Here is a 19,637-nt window from a genome sequence, read left to right on the forward strand (position 1 = left end):
TTTTGGTCAAAAAGTGCTGAACACTCAATGCAGTGTGGGCAGGTATGCTGGTAAATCACCTGCAAATGGGCAAACCCATTGTAAGAGTCTTCAGAAAAATTCACTGAAGCTGAACGCAGCCTCTTACACCAACGCCAGCCGGTACACTGATAACAGACGGGTTCCTAGAACACTCACATAGTGGGGAAGCCTGTGCTACAAGGAACCTACCCTCCCAAAGATAATTCCAGTTTGGGGGAGGTCCCCCCTCCCTTATTTTTTGTATACTGTATATACAACTACCCCATTTTGCAGAAAAGACAAATACGGTGCAAAGAAGGTTAAGTGACTTGCATGTTCTGTCTGTAATAATCAGGAAGTCAATAGATTTAACCCACTGTGTCTGTCTCCAGAGACTGAGCATGGGCTGCTTCCCCATACCTATCTTAGTATAACTGTCACAGACTGAATTAGCTGCCTCTGGTTTTAAATGGTTATCATTTTAGGTTAAGTATTTACTGGATACATTTTTACTGCCCAGCCACATGGACAGTGTTTGAAAATGAACATAGCATTCAGGATGAGTTCAAGACCATGTCCAAGTAATTTTGATTAGCTTCAAACCTGATACACCACAGCACATCCCCAAGCCCTGTGCACTTGGAGGAGGGCATGAGTGCATCTTAGGTGAGGTGGCTTCCTTCTGAGTGTCCAGCTCAGTGCTGTGATTTATTAGGGACTCTATAAACTGCATCAGTGACTCAGAGTGAGTCTGCCAGAGAAGCACATGCTATGCTCATCGCTGTAGAATCCCAGCCTAATCCACCGCCACTTCGACCTGCACATGTCCCACGCACAAGTCACTGGGAGAAATAACGGACTCGTGTTTGTGCTCATGCAGAGCAGCGATAGATCAATGCCAGAACAAAGTCTCACAGCTGCTTTCTTTCTTTTTCCCCCTAGTAAGTGCAAGTGGTGACCACCTAAGCAGACAGATGAGACGTGCACACGGTCACAGGAGAGAAGTTCCTCCACTCCAGAATTTCCCAAAGGAACGTGGCTGAGCCCCACGACACAGAACGATAATCAGCTGGACTTAGGAGTGTGTGGATGTCGGGGGAGCCTCAGTCCTCGGGCTGGTCAGCAGATGTGATGCCACACTCTTCTCTCATTTGCTGTTGCTTGCCAAACTGTGAAGAACTGCATGAACCACATTTAAGCTGCTTTCTATACCATTGCCAATCACTTTTTTCGGACTTGAAAGTGCTATTTTCCTATTGACACTTGCATTATTTCATTCTGCATGCATCTAGTGATTATATTTAAGCTACACATGTAATCTGCTTATATATTTTTTAAAAATCCATCTGTGCAAAATAGTATATAAAGTATAAATCCTGCTCTTTTTGCAAAACTATAATCATAGCCATGTCATTAAAGTTTAAATTGGTTTTATCTGAAGATCAGTATGATAGGTCTGCATATACTTTATAGATAACTAGCCTCTTTAAAGGTATTTTCACTGTTTACTAGTGAAGGGAGAAAAGCAGAGCTATTTACAAAAGGCCTTATGTCGTGTACATACACGTTGTCTTTGAAATATTTGTGATTTAGTTTATTGCTTGTAAAGGAGAAATTATATAATTTATTTAGTAAATACTATTGTAAACTATAGTTTTATTGAGAAAAATAAAATATTTTGTTCTCAATTGTGGTAGTACAGTAATTCCAATAGTTTATGGTCTTCTTTCTTTCTACTAATTAAAAAGAAATAACTTAGATGCCTCTCATTTTTAGATATTGCACAATCCTTACTAAAGCAACTCTCACGATGGATAAAAATAAATTCTCTGGACCCTGAGAAAACACTCAATAGCAGGCTCTGCTTCGCTTGTTCAAGACTTCCCCAATTGTGCTGGTGTATCAGCCAGCTGTACTACATTCTGCTATGGTAACAACCCCAAAAATCTCTGAATGCGGATCTGAAGGAGTCCCTGCCTAGAACATGCCGCTTGTATGGCAGAAGGAAAAAAAGGATAGTGTAACGAAGATGGGGGCTCAAAATAACTTCAGCTGAAGTGTGGTTTACAGTGTTCCTGCTCACATTCCACTGGCCAAAGCAAGTGACTTGCCAGCTCTGATGTCGAAGGGATGGGAATATACCTCCCACGCAGGAGTGGATTCAGTAGAGAGAGGCAGTGAATGTGTGAAGCAATGTATGCATCTATGCCATCTCATGAAAGTCCCAAGCAGCAGAGACTTAAGAGGCTGCATAATCATACACTGGGGGGCAAAAATCATTAGAAAGCAGAATGACCCAGACTGCAGAAAGACTTTCCTGATAAGATGCTCAGTGTAAAACACTTCAAGCTAAAGCAAGTTGATTTCTTGTAAGCAGACATGGCATTAACTTTTATAAATGTAGCCTACAGCCATGGTTACTCAGTATAAGTAGTTTTACCTGCAGAGCTAAGAATCCATCCTGGGTTGGGATGTCAGTGGTGAGCTCTACCGAAATGGATTTCTGAAGGTTCTTGGCCTCTCTCTCCCTCCTATTCCTATGTGCTTCCAGATGCTCTCCCTCACTACAGGGTTTACCTAGCTGGGATCCCACTCTTTCCCCCTCCCATTTGTAAACCTACCCATTTAAGCAGGGATCCTTAGCTCAGGACCCATTGATTCCTACGAGGGTCATAGTGTTACAGGGTGCAGCCAAGAGGGGGGACCCCAAATAGGCATTTGAAATGGGGTCCAGAACTCAAGGTGTCCAGGAGATTTTAAGGTGTCCACCCCTTCCCCCACGGGTGTGAGTCGGGGGGGGGAAGGGGCACACAGAGCAAGAACATGCAGGGCAGCTTTGCAGCTAATCCATGGCATGGTCATTTAGCATACCTATAGCCTTTGGCTGGTCACTTAGATATGCTAAATAGCTATGGCCATGCTCAAGGCCAGGGGGATGGAAAGGGATCTCACCCCCCAAGATGTGACTGGGGGGCAGGTTCCCTGAGTTACAGCGCCTACGTGGGAGCTGGGAGAAGATTGGCTCCATGACATGGGGTGACACCTGCCCAGACCCACGATGGCGACCAGAAAAGCTGGAGAAGACAGCAGATTGAGCAATTGGGCAAGTGTGCCCAAGTGTAGGAGGAGTCGGAAATGGGGCTGCAGAAGAAGATTGGCGCAGGGGATTTAAACCCAGACACGGCAGCCATTGGGGGAGAACCACACGGCCTTGACAGAGTGGAGACTCCCGCAGCCCTGAGAGAGGGAGAACCACGCAGCAGCCCTGGAGGGGAGAACCATGCAGTTTTGGCAGAGTGGGGACTCTCCCTTCCCGCAGCCCTGAGAGAGAGAGAACCACGCGGCCTTGATAGAGTGGAGACTCCCGCAGCCCTGAGAGAGAGAACCACGTGGCCTGGCAGAGTGGGGACTCCCACAGCTTTAGAAGGGGGAACCACCACCTGGTCTTAGCAGACATGCTGGCGACTCAGCCGAGGGTGCCAGGAACCCAGGGAGGTCTCCTAGTTGAGAGGGATTACTAACTGAGAAGAACCAGAGAACTGCCTGAGCCATGTACTTCTAGTTCCTTTCCTGAGATACGGTACTCTGGACTGGGCAAAGGGGGAAAGGAAGGAAGGACTGTGTGTGTTTGTGGGTATTTTTAGGGACTTTAGGATTTTTGATAAAGACATTAGGTCACTACTTTAAGTTAGTATAGCATTAAATAAACATTTCCTTTCCTTTTCACGAATCTCTGGCATTGAGAGACATCTTTCCTAGGGTGGCAGACATAACAGACCCGGGGCCTCCTTTCAATAATAGTATATCATCCCAGGCCCCCCTTGTTGTGTTCTGTAACAATAGGTAGATATTAACAGGACCATAAAATAATATTCACAAGTAGTGTTACAGGTGTGCACAGGTAACCAGGTTCTTAGTGATCGAGGACAAAGAATTGAACTGAACACACAAAGTTTATAGCATAAAGAAAGAGGGAAGATTTATTAAGTGATAGTACACTCCACAGGACACAGGAGTGGGCCAGCTCTGAGCAGAGAAAAAAAGGCACGTGGGCTGGGGGATTCTATTCTTATAGGGCAGAAGCCCCCTTGCTCATCTTTGGCGGGCTTTTCCTGCGCAGGTACAAGGAGTTGGATTTCAAAGCTACTGCGCATGTGTGGTTTCCTATGATTTTCTTGATTGGCTACTGGAGAAGGGAGTCCCACGATGTTATTTCATTATAATAATATTATAATGAATCAGGGGTAGCGTGCAGGTGCATTCCATGATTCAGAGTTATCCCAGTAAACAGGAACAACCCGTCTTAGGGGGTCTTTGTCATGTATAGATGTTTTCTACCTCAGCCCTGCGGGGGGCCTCTGGAGCTTCCTTCCTGACTATCTCCTGCCTCAACTTCTCCCTGAGAGACATGGTTCTTAAAAATCTTTTTGGGGTTGTTGAAGGATGAAGATCCGTTTTCCATAGCTGCTTTAGGCTTAGATTGGACAGTAGACCCTGCCTATTGAGAACCACGGAACTCTTGCCCTATTTTATTTAGAGGTTGAAGAGGAATTCCTGAGGCCACCGTGGATGCTGTATGTTGGTTAACTTCGACATTGTTTTTAGGGATTGGTTGGAAACCTTGGAGCGTCATTAGTTTGACGTGGAATTGCTTAAGTCTAGAAGAAACAAATTTAACAAGTAAATTAAATAAGCAAGGCCCTAAAAGTAGTAAAACCAGCAGTGTTATTAAGGGCCCTAAGAAGGGTAATAACCATGTTAAGCCAGGGAACCATGAGGTCAGGGCTTTTTTAATCCCTTGGCCCTGTTGATTATACTTATGTAGCCATTTTGCCTGTTTATAAATTTTCTTTATGTTAGTTTTGATTATTCCAGAGTTATTTACATAGGTGCAGCAGGTTTTATTGATAACAGCACATACCCCTCCTTGTTTTGCTAGAAGATAGTTAAGGGCAAGGCGGTTATTTATGACTACATTTGCCAATGAGTTTACTGATCTTGAGAGTCCAGCTAGAGTACCAGCAGTATCTTTGGAGATTTTTTTTATAATCTTAGTGAGTTCCCTTAGAGTGGCCTCATGATAGGCGAAGCCTCCCCAGGGGGCTGCAGCGGCTATAGTGGCAGCAGCTCCAGCCACTACTAGACCAAAAGCTCGTTTTTTTCTGCTGAGAGATGGACTTCCAGGACCCGTGGTTATATTTATAATGGTTAGGTCTTGGGGTGCCAAGGTCCCTAAGGTGCAGTCACCCCCATGTTTAGAGTTGCTGAGATGAGTATAAGCAATAGCTTTTTGAAATTTTGAATGATCCGTTAGCCAGTTATTGGGAGTCCCACATAGCCAGACGAGCCCCGGGGGTGCTGCAATAACTGTGGCATTAGTGGAGTTATATTTGTTAAGGAGGGCATATGGCAAGGGGGAAAGGCAGTCCTTAAAAGGGCCTAAGTTATTTCTCTGATCTTTCTCACCTGCAGGAGGTGGTAGAAATTTTGCTAATACTCCTTGAAGAGATTGGTTTAATTTTTAAGTAACACATTTAGAAGTATTGTTTGTATTTGCATTGTGAGTTTTGTCAAAGCAACAATGGGTACTATTAGGAATACAGTTAGAACCATAATTTGGGTAGCATACTATATGTGACCAATTTAATGGTTTGAAAATTTCTTCCTTAGAAAGATTCTCTAGAAAGCTGGAACTTGAAAGAGAAGCCAGGGCTTGAAATGGGTCGATGGCCCTTGTATGAGTATTATTATAACATGGGGTACATCCCATTGTATTGTTGTACTTAAGAGAGGTGCTGGAGTAATTAAATGGCTTTAATTCTAGTGGGGTCATACGGAAACACAAAGGAGGATTTCGCTCCCATCTGACTCTTAAAGAAAAAGAGGAACGCGTGTAATTGGCGGAGGAATTCAAAGCACTGATTAAGGATTCATTAGCTATTGGGTAGGCTTTTATATGAGTATTGTATCTGGAAGGAGTTTCCGGGTTAGGATGACATATCCAACATTGGGCCAGGTTTTTTCCTGCTGCTAAGGTCCGAGAAGCATTTACTAGAAAATTTTTATCCCATTCCGTTATACAGGGTGCAGGCGAGTACAGAATGGTTAATAGAAATAACAAAGACATTTTCATTTTAGACAATCCACCCAGATATGATTCTACCCAGAAGGAAGTGAGCAAGCCTTTATATGAAGCAGAGGACCAGTATGAATAGGAAGTTTTTAAGAAGTGTAACTATCCAGAACAATGGTGATTTCAGTGCACTGTTATTGGTTATTACTTATCTTTTTAGGGCTTCTTTTTTTTGAACAGGAACCTGAGGTCCTTTAGTGGCTCGCAGGTATAGTCTGGGCTTTGGGTCTCCAGCTGGTCCTGAGTCAGATTGGGATCCGTGGGGGCTAGTTTTACCCTGGAAATATGAACCCAACTATCGACCCCTAAGAGTTTTACAGCCATAGGGGTACTTAGGGCTACCTGGTAAGGCCCTTTCCATTTAGGGTTGAGTTGGTTTGCTGGTGATTCCTCCTTCCAGGTTTTAAGGAGTACCCAGTCTTCCGGAGATATAGCAGTTTGAAAATTTCCTTTTGGAGCTGGTAAAACTTTATTTCCATATTCCTGTAAAGCTTTCTGCACTTGTCTTAAGTTTATTATATACTTAATTGCTTGATGGGTTTCTGTATCGAATATTAGATCTAGAGTTAAAAAGGGCCGGGCATACAACATTTCAAATGGACTGAGTTTAGTATTGGCCTTAGGGGAGCCCCTAATTCTCATGAGGGCTATAGGTAGTAACTTAGCCCAGTTTTCAGAAGTTTCTTGGCAAAGTTTTGCTAATGTTCTTTTTAAAGTTTGATTTGCTCGTTTTACCTTTCCAGAGGACTGTGGTCTCCAAGCAGAGTGAAGATAATATTTTATGCCTAGAGCTTCAGAAACTGCTTGAGTGATCTTAGAAGTGAAGGATGGCCCATTATCACTTTGTAGGGATCTTGGAAGACCAAACTTGGGTATTATTTCCTTTAGGAGAGCCTTTACTACTTTTGTGGCCTTTTCTGTCCTTGTTGGAAAGGCCTTAATCCATCCAGTAAAGGTATTTACCAGGACTAGTAAGTATTTGTATCCTTTACAAGGAGGCATTTTGGTAAAATTAATCTGCCAGTCCTTTCCAGGATAGGTCCCTCTTCGCTGAATAGGTTTTATCAGCGGGGGCAGGGATGGCTTTTGCCCAGGATTGTTATAGGCACAAAGAGTACAAGCCTGGCAAATATTCTTTATGGTAGTAGCTATTCCCCTACCTATGAATAATTTGTTAACCATTGTCATTGTAGCATCTCTTCCAAGGTGGAAGGAGTTATGCAAAGCCTTTAAGAACTTTCACTGGGAGGCTTGAGGAAGGAAGAGCCTCTGGCCAATATATATCTAGGGTCCTTTATGGACACCTCCTTGCTTCAAAGCCCAAGATATTTCCTCAGATGTATAGTTGGGCTTGATATCTGAGACATTTACAGGGGGGAATAAAGCCATTTGTCTATTAGTCCCTAGCGCTGCTTCTTTGCTTCCTGGTTGCTTTCCTATTTCCCTGAGAGATATGGGACATATCTTTTTGGTGGCCTTTGCAATGCATAACTGCCACTTGCTTAGGGAGCCTAACTGCTTCCAATAAATTTAAGATTTCTGGTCCATGTTTAATAGGGGAATTCTTAGCGGTGAGGAGCCCTCTTTCTTTCCATATGGCGGCATGAGCATGCAGAACAAGGAAGGCATATTTGGAGTTTGTATAGATATTGACCCTTCTTCCTTGTCCTAGGATGAGAGCTCGGGTAAGGGCTATAATTTTAGCCTTTTGGGCCGAGGTTGAGGATGGAAGGGGCTGTGCCTCAATGGTGTTATATAAACTAACTACTGCATATCCTGCTTTTCGCTGCCCATTCTGTACAAAGCTGCTTCCATCAGTGAACCACTTATCATTAGGGTTTTCTAAGGGCTGGTCTAATAAGTCAGTCCTGCTTGATTAAGACTAATAATGTCTGAGCAGGAATGGATCAAATCTGGGGACGATTTTGTAGGCATTAAGGAGGCTGGGTTTAGGGTGTTACAGGTTTTTATAGTTACTTTAGGATTGTCTAGAAGAAGGGCCTGATATTTGGTCAGTCTATTTCCTGTTAGCCAGAGGTGCCCTTTCATTTCTAACACCCCTTGTACCTGATGTGGAGTTAAGACTTCTAACTTCTGCCCGAGAGTTAGTTTACTAGCTTCCTTGGTTAGCATGGCTGTGGCTGCAACTGCTCTTAGGCACGGAGGCCACCCAGCTGCTACAGTGTCCAGTTTTTTTGAGAAATATGCAACTGGTTGAGGTTTATTCCCTAGTCGTTGGACTAAGACTCCTAAAGCTATCCCTTGCTTCTCTGCTATGTATAGAGAGAAAGGCTTACTTAAGTTGGGGATGCCTAAGGCTGGGGCTTCGATTAGAGCCTGCTTGATTTTATTAAAAGCCTGATCACATTCTTTTTCCCATATAATGGGTTTAGTGTTTGGCCCCTTAATGGCTTTATACAGAGGTTTGGCGATTAGCCCAAAGTTGGGGATCCAAATCCTACAGAATTCTGCCATTCCTAAGAAGGAGCGAAGCTGCTGTTTAGTAGCAGGTGGAGTTAATTTAGTAATCGCTTTAATTCTCTCCTGTGATAATTGCCTACATCCAGGAGTCAAAATATACCCTAAGTAATTTATTTTTTGTTTGGTAATCTGAGCCTTTTTCTTTGATACCCGATACCCTCTTTTAGCTAGGAAATTCAGAGTCTGGATGGTATTTTGATCAGAAGCCTCCTTGGAGGGGCTGCAGATTAGTATGTTGTCTACATATTGTAAAATGGCCCCTCCTTTTAGCTGTAAATCTCTAAGATCCTTTTCTAATACCCTAGCAAAGAGATGGGGACTGTCCCTAAACCCTTGTGGCAATACAGTTTAAGTATATTGCTGATGTATCATCGTCTTTGGATCAGTCCACTCAAAAGCAAATAAATACTGAGAGTCAGGATGCAAAGGGATGCAGAAGAAGGCATTTTTTAAATCTAATACTGAATACCACTGAGCATTATTTGGTATTTGCGAGAGCAAGGTGTAAGGGTTAGCTACTATTGGATGTAAAGGGACTACTGCTTCATTGACTAACCTTAGATCCTGGACTAGCCTGTATTCTCCTGTAGGTTTTATCACTGGTAAGATGGGAGTGTTGCAAGGAGACTGACAAGGGACTATGAGCCCATGTTGTATAAATTTAGTTATGATGGGCTGTAAGCCCTCCAAAGCTTTTTGTTTAATAGGATATTGCTTCCTGTGAGGGTAATCTGACCTGGGTTTTAACTGGATTTTAACCGGTAATGCAGTCTTTGCTTTTCCAGGAATTCCTGACTCCCAAACTAGTGGGTTTACTGCATCCAGAACTGAACTTGGGATTTCTTCCTGATTTTGAACACTACTGATTATCATTACCTTACTTAACTTAAATGGCACTTCAGGGAACAACAAGATAGTTCCCATCCGAGCTAAAAGGTCCCAGCCTAACAGAGGAATAGGGCACTGAGGAACAATTAAAAAGGAGTGTTTGAATATTCGACTCTCAAATTGGCAAGTGATAGGGAATGTATAGAAATATGCCTTAGGATTTCCTTCGACCCCCATTACTTTAGTTGATTTGGAGGAAAGAGGTCCAGAGTAAGAGTTAAGGACAGAGTAAGTGGCCCCTGTATCAACAAGAAAGTTGATTTTCTTACATGCCACATCTAGAGTTACCCGGGGCTCCTCGGTAGAGATGGGAATATGAGTATTCCCTGGGGCCGACCTGTTCCCCGGGCACCTTTAGTCCTCAAGAGTAGCCATGGCCTTGGGAGATGACCCCTTTCCACTATGGGAACGGGGGCAGTTTACCTTCCAGTGCCAGGGATCAGAACTGAAGTTTTTGCATAGAGGACAGGGCCTCGGAGGTGGCTGAGTGCAGTTTTTTGACCAGTGTCCAGGGCGCTTGCACTTATAACAGGTCTGATCCTTTTGCCCCTGATTCTTTTGAGGCCTCCCCGAGCTCCCCTGATGGGGCTGGTTTCCGCCAATGGCACTACTAAAGGCTAGTGCAAGGAGCTCTGCTTGCTTCTCTCTTTCCTTCTTTCCCTGTTTTCTTTCCTCCAAATCCCTATTGTTAAAGACTGAAAAGGCTGTATCCATGAGCTGATCTAAGGGGGTCTGCGGGCCCATTTGTAATTTTTGAAGCTTCCTGCAAATATTAGGGGCAGATTGACTTATAAAATGCTGTCCTATTAAGATTTGACCCTCTGGGGATGAAGGGTCCAAGTTTGTATATTTTTGGAAGGCTTCCACTAGTCTGTTTCTGAAGAGAGCTGGGTTCTCTTTCTTGCCCTGAAAGATTTCCCTAACCTTTTTATAATTCACAGGTTTTTTGATGCAGTTTCTTATTCCTGCCAGTAAGCAATCTATCATTGCATCCCTACTTCGGATCCCTGCCTGAGTATTGTATCCCCAGTCAGGTTCCTGGTCCGGGACAGCTTGGGCAGCTGGCTGGTTAGTGCCAGGGTTCTGGGTATGTAGCTGATCTGCATACTTACGGGCCTCCTCCCAGATCCGCTGTTTTTCATCTGGGGAACAGCAGGTGGTCAGAATTATGTACAAATCCCTCCACGACATACTAAATGCTAGAGTAAGAGTCTGGAAATTACTAGTGAAACGTGAAGGATCCTTTGAAAAACTCCCAAGCCTGTCTTTACATTGTTGTAAATCAGTTATAGAGAATGGCACTTGTACCCTTATAGCACCTTCAGGGCCTGCTACCTCCCTTAAGGGTAGGAGTGCAGGAGTGGTAGGGAGATAAGAAGCGCCACTTCTAGTATGTCCTGCAGGGCTGGGTTTTTCCTCAGCTGGTGGCTTTAGGTTGTTTATAGCATAGGGTAGTGGAGAGGTCGCTTCCTCTAAGGTAGGGGCAGAGACTCCAGAACTCTGGGGTTCCCTTAATCTCCCTTGAGAGACAGGTGGGGAGCTAAGGAGAGTATCTTTTAATTGATCAACACTTGGGCCTATAGGTTTTGTCAGGGTGGGGCTGGAGCAAAACGAGGGATCTTGGTACAGAGCCATAAATGCCTGCACGTAAGGAACTTCAGACCATTTGCCTTCCCTCCGGCAGAATAGATCTAGCTGTAGGATAGTATTATAATTCCTGCTCCCATTCGAGGGCCATATTTCTCCATCCCCTAATTTATATTGGGGCCAAACTGTGTTACAAAAGAAAACTAATCTCTTTTTTTTTAAATTTTTGGGGTTAAATTTATCCCAGTTGCTAAGAATGCAACCCAATGGTGATTTGGAAGGGATGGAAGATGTAGTTCCCATCTCGACTGCGGTGATCCTAAGAGAGAAGGAAAAGAAACACAAAGATACTCCTTTGCAGACTAGAGGCGTCCCTCTCTTTGCTGCCCTTAGGAGATTCCTAGTGGGCCATGGGCGTCCCCTGGGATCCCACCGAACTACCAGACGTCTCTGGCGAAAGAGATTCTAGTGAGAGAGATACTCCTTTGCAATCGAGAGGCGTCCCCCTTTTCTTGCCTCAGGAGCTTCCTAGTGGGCCACAGGGCGTCCCCTGGGATCCCACCGAACTACCAGACGTCTCTGGCGAAAGAGATTCTAGTGAGAGAGATACTCCTTTGCAATCGAGAGGCGTCCCCCTTTTCTTGCCTCAGGAGCTTCCTAGTGGGCCACAGGGCGTCCCCTGGGATCCCACCAAACTACCAGACGTCTCTGGCGAAAGAAATCCTAGTGAGTGTCGGCCGACAGAAATTTAAAAGACTTGAGAGAATCACCACAGTCTACTTTTGTCTCTAACTATTGGGAAGGAACCAGTCCTGCATTCTTGAGCAATTGCCTATAATCCCAACAATCCCAGACTCTACCCTTGTGGCCCTAGTACATTTCTATTTCTGTATTCTTTATCTATGGGGACCCTTATTTTCCTGTAAGCTTTAAGATCTGGGGCAAAGGAAGTGTGTTACTAGAAAAATAATTTCCGGCCTTGTAAACCATTCAAGAAGCACCAAGATGATCTTATTATAAAATGACTCTTTTCTAGATCACAAAGAAGACCCTTAAATATCCTATGTAATTTTCCAGAGCTTTAAGAAATTGTACCTGCGTCTGAAGTCTCGCAGAAGGGACCTCAAGAGATGTCTAAAATACCACCCTTTATACTGGAGGCGGATCTCATAGAGGGACAATGGACTGAGAGGGGAAATTAAAATACCCTTATAGGAACAAGTAAACCACCTTAGATTCCCAAATTCAATTAATTAGGTAAGAGTGGCTCTACGCAGCCATTTAGTAACCAGCGACCAGCAGGCACCTGTTGTGTGGTTCTGAGCGATGTTGCTGCTTACAATGAGAGTATACACGTGGCAAAGATGGGAGTGGCTCATTCCTGCAACTGTACTTAGCGCTAGCCTGTCAATGACCCCAAGGTAGATATCCTAGTACAAAGACAGCAGGAGCCCTTCATACATAAAAGGCAAGTGGGGTATGAGTGAAGGTATAAAGACCAGAAGTCAGTTGGGGAGGAAAAGCATAAAAGACTATCTGTGGGCCTGATGAGGAGACTGCAAAAGGAAGTCATAGCGCAGGTGAGGTGGTGACTGATATCCCGCATGGAAGGTCCGACTATGCCTATTGGGGGAGTGGCCGCGGGGTGGGGCAGTGTTTTGTGCTTTCCACAGTGTGCCTGACCGTTGTGCGGACATTTTCTTGTACCTGGCGGGGACTAAGGCTAACCCCGTTCCTCATCCAAGTTATCCTATCACAGGAGTCTTCAAGCGGCGGGCGCCCTTGCGGCTTTTAACTGCCCGACCTGTGCCCGCAAATTAGCGGCCGAACTTCCATCACGGAACATCAGAGTCACCGAAACAGAATAGGTGATAACGGAAAAGGGCATCCCAGGTGTCAGAGCAGCAAAGAAGGCTTACCACTCCGGTGTCTTCTCCTGGCTGGCTTGCCAAAAACTGTCACAGGTGTGCACAGGTAACCAGGTTCTTAGTGATCGAGGACAAAGAATTGAACCGAACACACAAAGTTTATAGCATAAAGAAAGAGGGAAGATTTATTAAGTGAGAGTACACTCCACAGGACACGGGAGTGGGCCAGCTCTGAGCAGAGAAAAAAAGGCACGTGGGCTGGGGGATTCTATTCTTATAGGGCAGAAGCCCCCTTGCTCATCTTTGGCGGGCTTTTCCTGCGCAGGTACAAGGAGTTGGATTTCAAAGCTACTGCGCATGTGTGGTTTCCCATGATTTTCTTGATTGGCTACTGGAGAAGGGAGTCCCACGATGTTATTTCATTATAATAATATTATAATGAATCAGGGGTAGCGTGCAGGTGCATTCCATGATTCAGAGTTATCCCAGTAAACAGGAACAACCCGTCTTAGGGGGTCTTTGTCATGTATAGATGTTTTCTACCTCAGCCCTGCGGGGGGCCTCTGGAGCTTCCTTCCTGACTATCTCCTGCCTCAACAGGGCATTCTTTGAGCAGATGGGACTTTTTATTCATAAAGGGAAAGACAGAAATTTTCATCAAATTCAAAGTGCCCTTGACCTGAGAAGTGTTAAGGATCACTATTTTAAGGTCTGATTCAAATGCTATTTCGATGACATGAAGTTGTCTATGATCCCCAACCTCTGCTTCTAGCACCATCACCCTTAGGCAGCCTGTAGTTATTTCACCTACCTCAGAACACCTCAACACGGCAGTCTAACCTTTTTAAATAATTGAGGTATAATTTACACGCAACAGCATGTACAACTATTAATTGTATAGTTCAGTGGGGTTTTATGCCTGTATACACCCATGTCACCAGCACGTAGAACAAATTAGCAAAGATTTCCAGCTAACCTACAGGCCCTATCATGCCCCTCCTTATCGATGTCCTGGGTGGGTTGATGCCTTCCCCCTCAGTGCCCCAAAGGTAACTATTATTGTGAGTCCTACCATAATGGATTGGCTTTGCCCGTTTTTGAACAATTTCTAAATGGAATTATATGATACATATTGTAAGAGACTATTCTGCGTGGTGTGGGCCCAGCCCCGAGTGGCAAACATTTACTGCAAAATAACTTCCTAAAAACCATGCTAAACCTTCCAAGGACCAGTGAAACTGGTTCAACCACTTTTGCCTTTTCATTTGCAAATATCCCTCTTCTGTGATGTGATTAGTGACATCCTCTCCTTTGTTTTCTGTAAAAAGTAATCACTTAAAGCGAACCTGTGCATAATTAATAAGGACCTTCAGTCGTGTGCCCACTAAGACAATAAAAGCTCATTGGAGCAAGGGTGGAAGCTTTTGCTCCCCTTGAGAAAGAAGCCGCTCGCCCTTTTTTCCACAGGATTCGGTAGTCCATGTGTATTTCATTTGTTTCAGCTACAACGCCAAGGACCCCACGAGCGGAGGTCCACGATACACTTTTAACCGGGCTTTTTGTTGTTCAACACCATATGAGATTCATTCATTTTGTTGTGTGTAGTGCAAGTTCATTCTTTCAAATTACTGAGTAGTATTCCACTGCATAAATTATTCCATAATTTTCTACTCTATTACTGATTGACATTTGGGTAGTTTCCAGTATTGGGGCTATAAGTATGCATATTGAAAAATGAATGATGAGATCCTCAGGCCTCTTCCTGCACACAGTCCCTAGATGCAGACAACTTGACTTCTACCACTCCTACTGGACATAGAAGCATTTTCTCTGAGAAATATCACTACCAGGAAATAGGTGATCTTAGTATATATAAAAAATCCTAAAGACTCCATGCCCCCCCAAAAAAACTATTAGAAGTAATAAATGAATTCACTAAAGTTGAAGATTATAAAATCAATATATAAGAATTGGTTGACTATACACAATACACCAATAATTATGAGAAAAAGAAATTAAGAAAACAATTTATAATTATATCAAGAAAAATAAAATACATAGAATAATTTAATCAAGAAGTTAAACAAAAACCTCTATACTCAAAACTATAAGACATTAATGGAAGAAATGGAAGAAAACACAAACAAATGAAAAGATATCTTGTGCCCATGAAAGAGTTAATATTGCTGAAATGTCCATACTACTCAAAGTGATCTACACTATCAAAATTCCAGTGATATTTTTCTAAAATTTTTATTTATTTTTAGTGAGTAGAAGGGAGGGAGACAGAGTGGGAGAGAAACACCAATGTCTGGTTGCCTCTTGAGCACCCCCTACTGGGGACCTGGCCTGCAACCCAGGCCTGTGCCCTAACTGGGAACCGAATTGGCGACCCTTTGGTTCATTGGCCAGCATTGAATCCACTCAGCCACACCAGCCAGGGCTCCAGTGACATTTTTTTAACAGAAATAGAATAAACAATCCTAAAATATGTATGTAACCACAAAAGACCCCAAATAGCCAAAGTAATCTTGAGAAAGAAGAATAAAGCTGGAGTTATCACTCATCTTGATTTTAAACTATTTTTAAAAGCTATATTAATCAAAACAGTTTGGTATTGGCATAATAGTGAACACACAGATAATGAAACAGAATAGAGAGCCAAACAATGAACCCACACATATATGGTCAATTCAATTATGACAAAGGAGGCAAGAATACAATGAGGACAGGGCAGTCTCTTCAATAAGTGCTGCTGGGAACACTGGACAGCTTCATGCCAGGAATTAAACTATTGGTTAGCCAAAAATTCCATTATGCTTTTTCTGTAAAATAAAAGACACTTCTCGTTTTCACCAATAACTTTATTGATTCGGATATTTTGAGTATGTTGTCTATCTCCTATCTCCCACTTTTGGCTTCTAGTGGGTAGAAGCCAGGGGTCCTGCTAAACATCTTCAATACACAAGATAGCCCCACAGCAAAGAGTTATTTGGCCAGAATGTCAATAGTACCAAGAAACTGGAAACCACTTTTGACACATTCAATCAGTCACAGCACCTTCTCCATACACTGCACAAATCGCTTTTTGCATTTCAGTTGCATTTCCACCTTTCTTGAAATAATAAAGCATAATATGCCTAAAATGTTGCATATTTTCTTCCATCTTGAATATTAAAATGACTGCACAAAAATTCATCAATTTTGATAAGTTTTTAATGCAGGCTGGTAAGTCAAATCATTTTGTGGTATATCACAAACTTACACAGTGCTGTTTGTCACTTGTATCTCAAAACTGGAGGAAAAGTATCCCAAATAAACAACCTTATTTCACACTTCAAGAAACTATAAAAATACGAAGAAATTAAGCCCAAAGTTAGCAGAAGGAAGTTTCAAAATAATAAATATCAGAGCAGAAATAAATGAAAGAGGCCAGAAAAGCAATAGAAAAAAATCAACAAAACTAAAAGCTGGTTTTTTGAAAAGATGAAAGTGACAAACCTTTAGCTAGACTAAGAAAAAAAAGAGAGAATACTTGGATAAATAAAATCAGAAATGAAAGAAGAGACATTATAACTGATGCTACAGAGATACAAAGGATCATTAAAGGCTACTATAAACAATTATATGCCACCAAAATAGACAACCTAGAGGAAATAGATAAATTCCTAGAAACATACAACATACAAAGATGGAGTCAGGAAGAAACAGAATATCTGGAAAGATCAATGATGAGTAAAGACGTTAAATCAGTAAGCAAAAACCTCCCAACACAGAAAACTCCAGAACCAGACAGCTTCACTGGTGAATTCTCCCTCAAATTTTATAGGTGATTTAATGCTAATACTTCTCAAAACTCTTCCCAAAAATGAAGAGGAGGGAACACTTCAAAACTCATTCTATGAGAACAGCATTACCCCAATACCAATGCCAGATAAGGGCTCTACAAGACATCTATAAAGCAATATCCCTGATGAAGACGCATGTAAAATTCTCAACGAAATATTAGCAACTTGAATTCAAGAATGATCAAGTGGAATTTATTCCCAGGATACAAAGATGGTTTAACATATTCAAAGCAATAAATGTGCAATACCACACTAAAATAAAAAGTAAAAATCACATGATTATCTCAATAATTTTTTTTAAAAAGCATTTGACAAAATACAGTATCTTTTTATAAGTAAAAAAAAATACCTTCAACAGATTGAGTATAGGAGGAGCATACCTCAACATAACAAAGGCCATGGATGACAAACCCACAGCTAACATTACACTCACCAGTAAAAGCTTTTCCTCTAAGTCAAGAACAAGACAAAGGTGCCTACTTTCACCACTCTTCTACAGTATCAGAAGTCCTAGTTAGAGCAATTAGGTGAGACAAAGAAATAAAAGGCATCTAAGTCAGAAAAGGAAATTTGTCATCTTTGCAGATAATATGATCTTAGATATGGAAAATCCTGACTGAACAACAACCACCAAAAAAAAAGCTGTTGGAACTAATCAACATATTCAGTAAAGTAACAGGATATAAAATCAATATACAGAAATCAGTTGCATCTCTATACACTAACATCTGAAAAAAATAAAGAAAACTATCCCATTCACAATGCATCAAAAATAATAACATACCTACAAATCAATTTAATGAAGTGAAAGACCTGTACAACAAAAAATGAAAAATTTTATTCAAAGAAATTGAAAGCATAAACCAATAGAAAGGTATTGCATACTCATGGAAGAATATTGTTAAAATGCTAATAGTAGCCATCATCTGTACATTCAATGCAATTCCTATCAAAATACCAATAGCATTTTTCAAAGAAATAAAAAAAACTATCTTAAAATTTGCATGGAGCTTTCTGTGCGGATAGCTCAGTCTTTCTGTAAGAAGTGTGGCAGTTGTCCGCTCCACAAAGTGACACAGTATAAGAAGGGCAAGGATTCTCTGTATGTGCAGGGAAAGTCACAATCACAAAATGACAGGAACCAGTGTGGCTATGGTGGGCAGACCAAACTGATTTTCCACACACACACACAAAAAGGCTAAAACTACAAAAAGGATTGTAATGAGGCTTGAATGCATTGAGCCCAACTGCAGATCTAAGAATTCTGGCTATTAAGAGATGCTAGCATTTTGAACTGGGAGAAAACAAGAAGGGAAAGGTCCAAGTGATCCAGTCCTAAGCTTCATATTTTCTTTTATTACACGACAATACTATCTTAAGGATACGTTCAAAAACATTGCATGGAACCACAAGACTCCTAATAGCCAAAGCTACCATGAGAAAGAAAAACAAATCCAGAAGCACCACACTTCCTGATTTCCAACTACACTACAAACCTGTAGTAGTTAAAACAGTATGGTACTGGCATAAAACAGACACATAGACCAATGGAACAGAATAGAAAGCCCAGAATTAAACCCATGCTTAGATAGTCAACTGATATTTGACAAGCATGCCAAAAACACCCAGCAGGGAAAGGACATTCTCTCCAATAAACAGTGTCGGGGAAACTGGATAACCACAAGCAGAAAAATGAAATTGGAACCTACCTTACATCACACACAAAAACTAACTCAAAACAGATCAAATACTTAATATCATACCTAATACCACAAAGCTCCTAGGGGAAAAAGCTCCTTGAAGTTGTTCTTGGCAGCAATTTCCAGGATATGACACCAAAGCACAAACAACAGAAGCAAAAAATCAACAAATGAAACTACATCCTAAAACTTCTGCACAGCAAGAGAAACAATCAGCAAAATAAAAAGATAACCTACAAAATGGGAAAAAATATTTACAAACCATGTATCAAATAAGGGGTTATTATCCAAAATATATAACAAAAAAAATCCAATTTAAAAAATGGGCAGAGGACTGGACTAGACACTTCTCCAGAAAGGACATACAGAGGGCCAATAGACATAGGAAAAGATGTTTAACATCACTAATCATTGGAGAAATGAAAATTAAAATCACAATGAGATATCACCTGATACCTGTCAGAATGACTATCATCAGTTTGGCAAGGATGTGGAGAAAAGGGAACCCTTGTGCACTGTTGGTGGGAATGAAGATTGGTGCAGACTGTGTGGAAAACAGTATGGAGTTTCCTCAAAAAAACTAAAAATGGAACTATGACCCAGGAATTCCACTTCTGGGGATTTATCCACAGAAACCTAAAACATGAATCTGAAAGAATATATGCACCTGTATATTCATTGCAGCGTTATTTACAATAGCCAAGACATTGAAGCAAACCAAGTGCCCATCAACAGACACATGGATAAAACAAGTGATGGTACGTGTATACAGTGGAATATTACTCATCTATAAAACAAAATCCTACCATTTGCAACAATAGGGATGGACCTCCATACTGTTGGGTATGTAGGTCCATGGATGGACCTTATTACACTCAGTGAAATAAGTTATAGAAAGATAAATACCATATAATTTCACTTACATGTGGAATCTAAAGAACAAAATTAATGAACAAACAAAATTGAAACAAACTCATTGACACAGAGAGTGGACTGGTGGTTGCCAGAGGGGGACTGGGTGAAAAAGGTGAAGGGATTAAGAAGTACAGATTGGTAGTTACAAAGTTATCACAGGGATGTAAAGTACAGCACAGGGAATACATTGAGATATAATGTATGGCACCAGGTGGGT

At 41.9% G+C, this 19,637-nt stretch overlaps 1 protein-coding gene and 1 pseudogene across 2 annotated transcripts in view; both read left to right on the top strand.

Moving 5' to 3' along the window:
* Nucleotides 1-1,508, top strand: part of PIP5K1B (phosphatidylinositol-4-phosphate 5-kinase type 1 beta) — a 323,321-nt gene extending 321,813 nt beyond the window's left edge. For both annotated transcript variants that reach the window (XM_028508340.2, XM_036021727.1), the window contains exon 15: nucleotides 943-1,508. In XM_028508340.2, coding sequence (XP_028364141.1) covers nucleotides 943-945 — 3 coding nt within the window. In that variant the 3' untranslated portion in view covers nucleotides 946-1,508. The remainder of the gene's footprint in view (nucleotides 1-942) is intronic.
* A 12,659-nt stretch (nucleotides 1,509-14,167) lies between these two features.
* Nucleotides 14,168-18,144, top strand: LOC114490631 (annotated as a pseudogene).
* The last annotated feature ends 1,493 nt before the right edge of the window (nucleotides 18,145-19,637 follow it).

This window comes from Phyllostomus discolor, chromosome 3, assembly GCF_004126475.2.
Source record: "Phyllostomus discolor isolate MPI-MPIP mPhyDis1 chromosome 3, mPhyDis1.pri.v3, whole genome shotgun sequence".
Lineage (NCBI taxonomy): Eukaryota > Metazoa > Chordata > Mammalia > Chiroptera > Phyllostomidae > Phyllostomus > Phyllostomus discolor.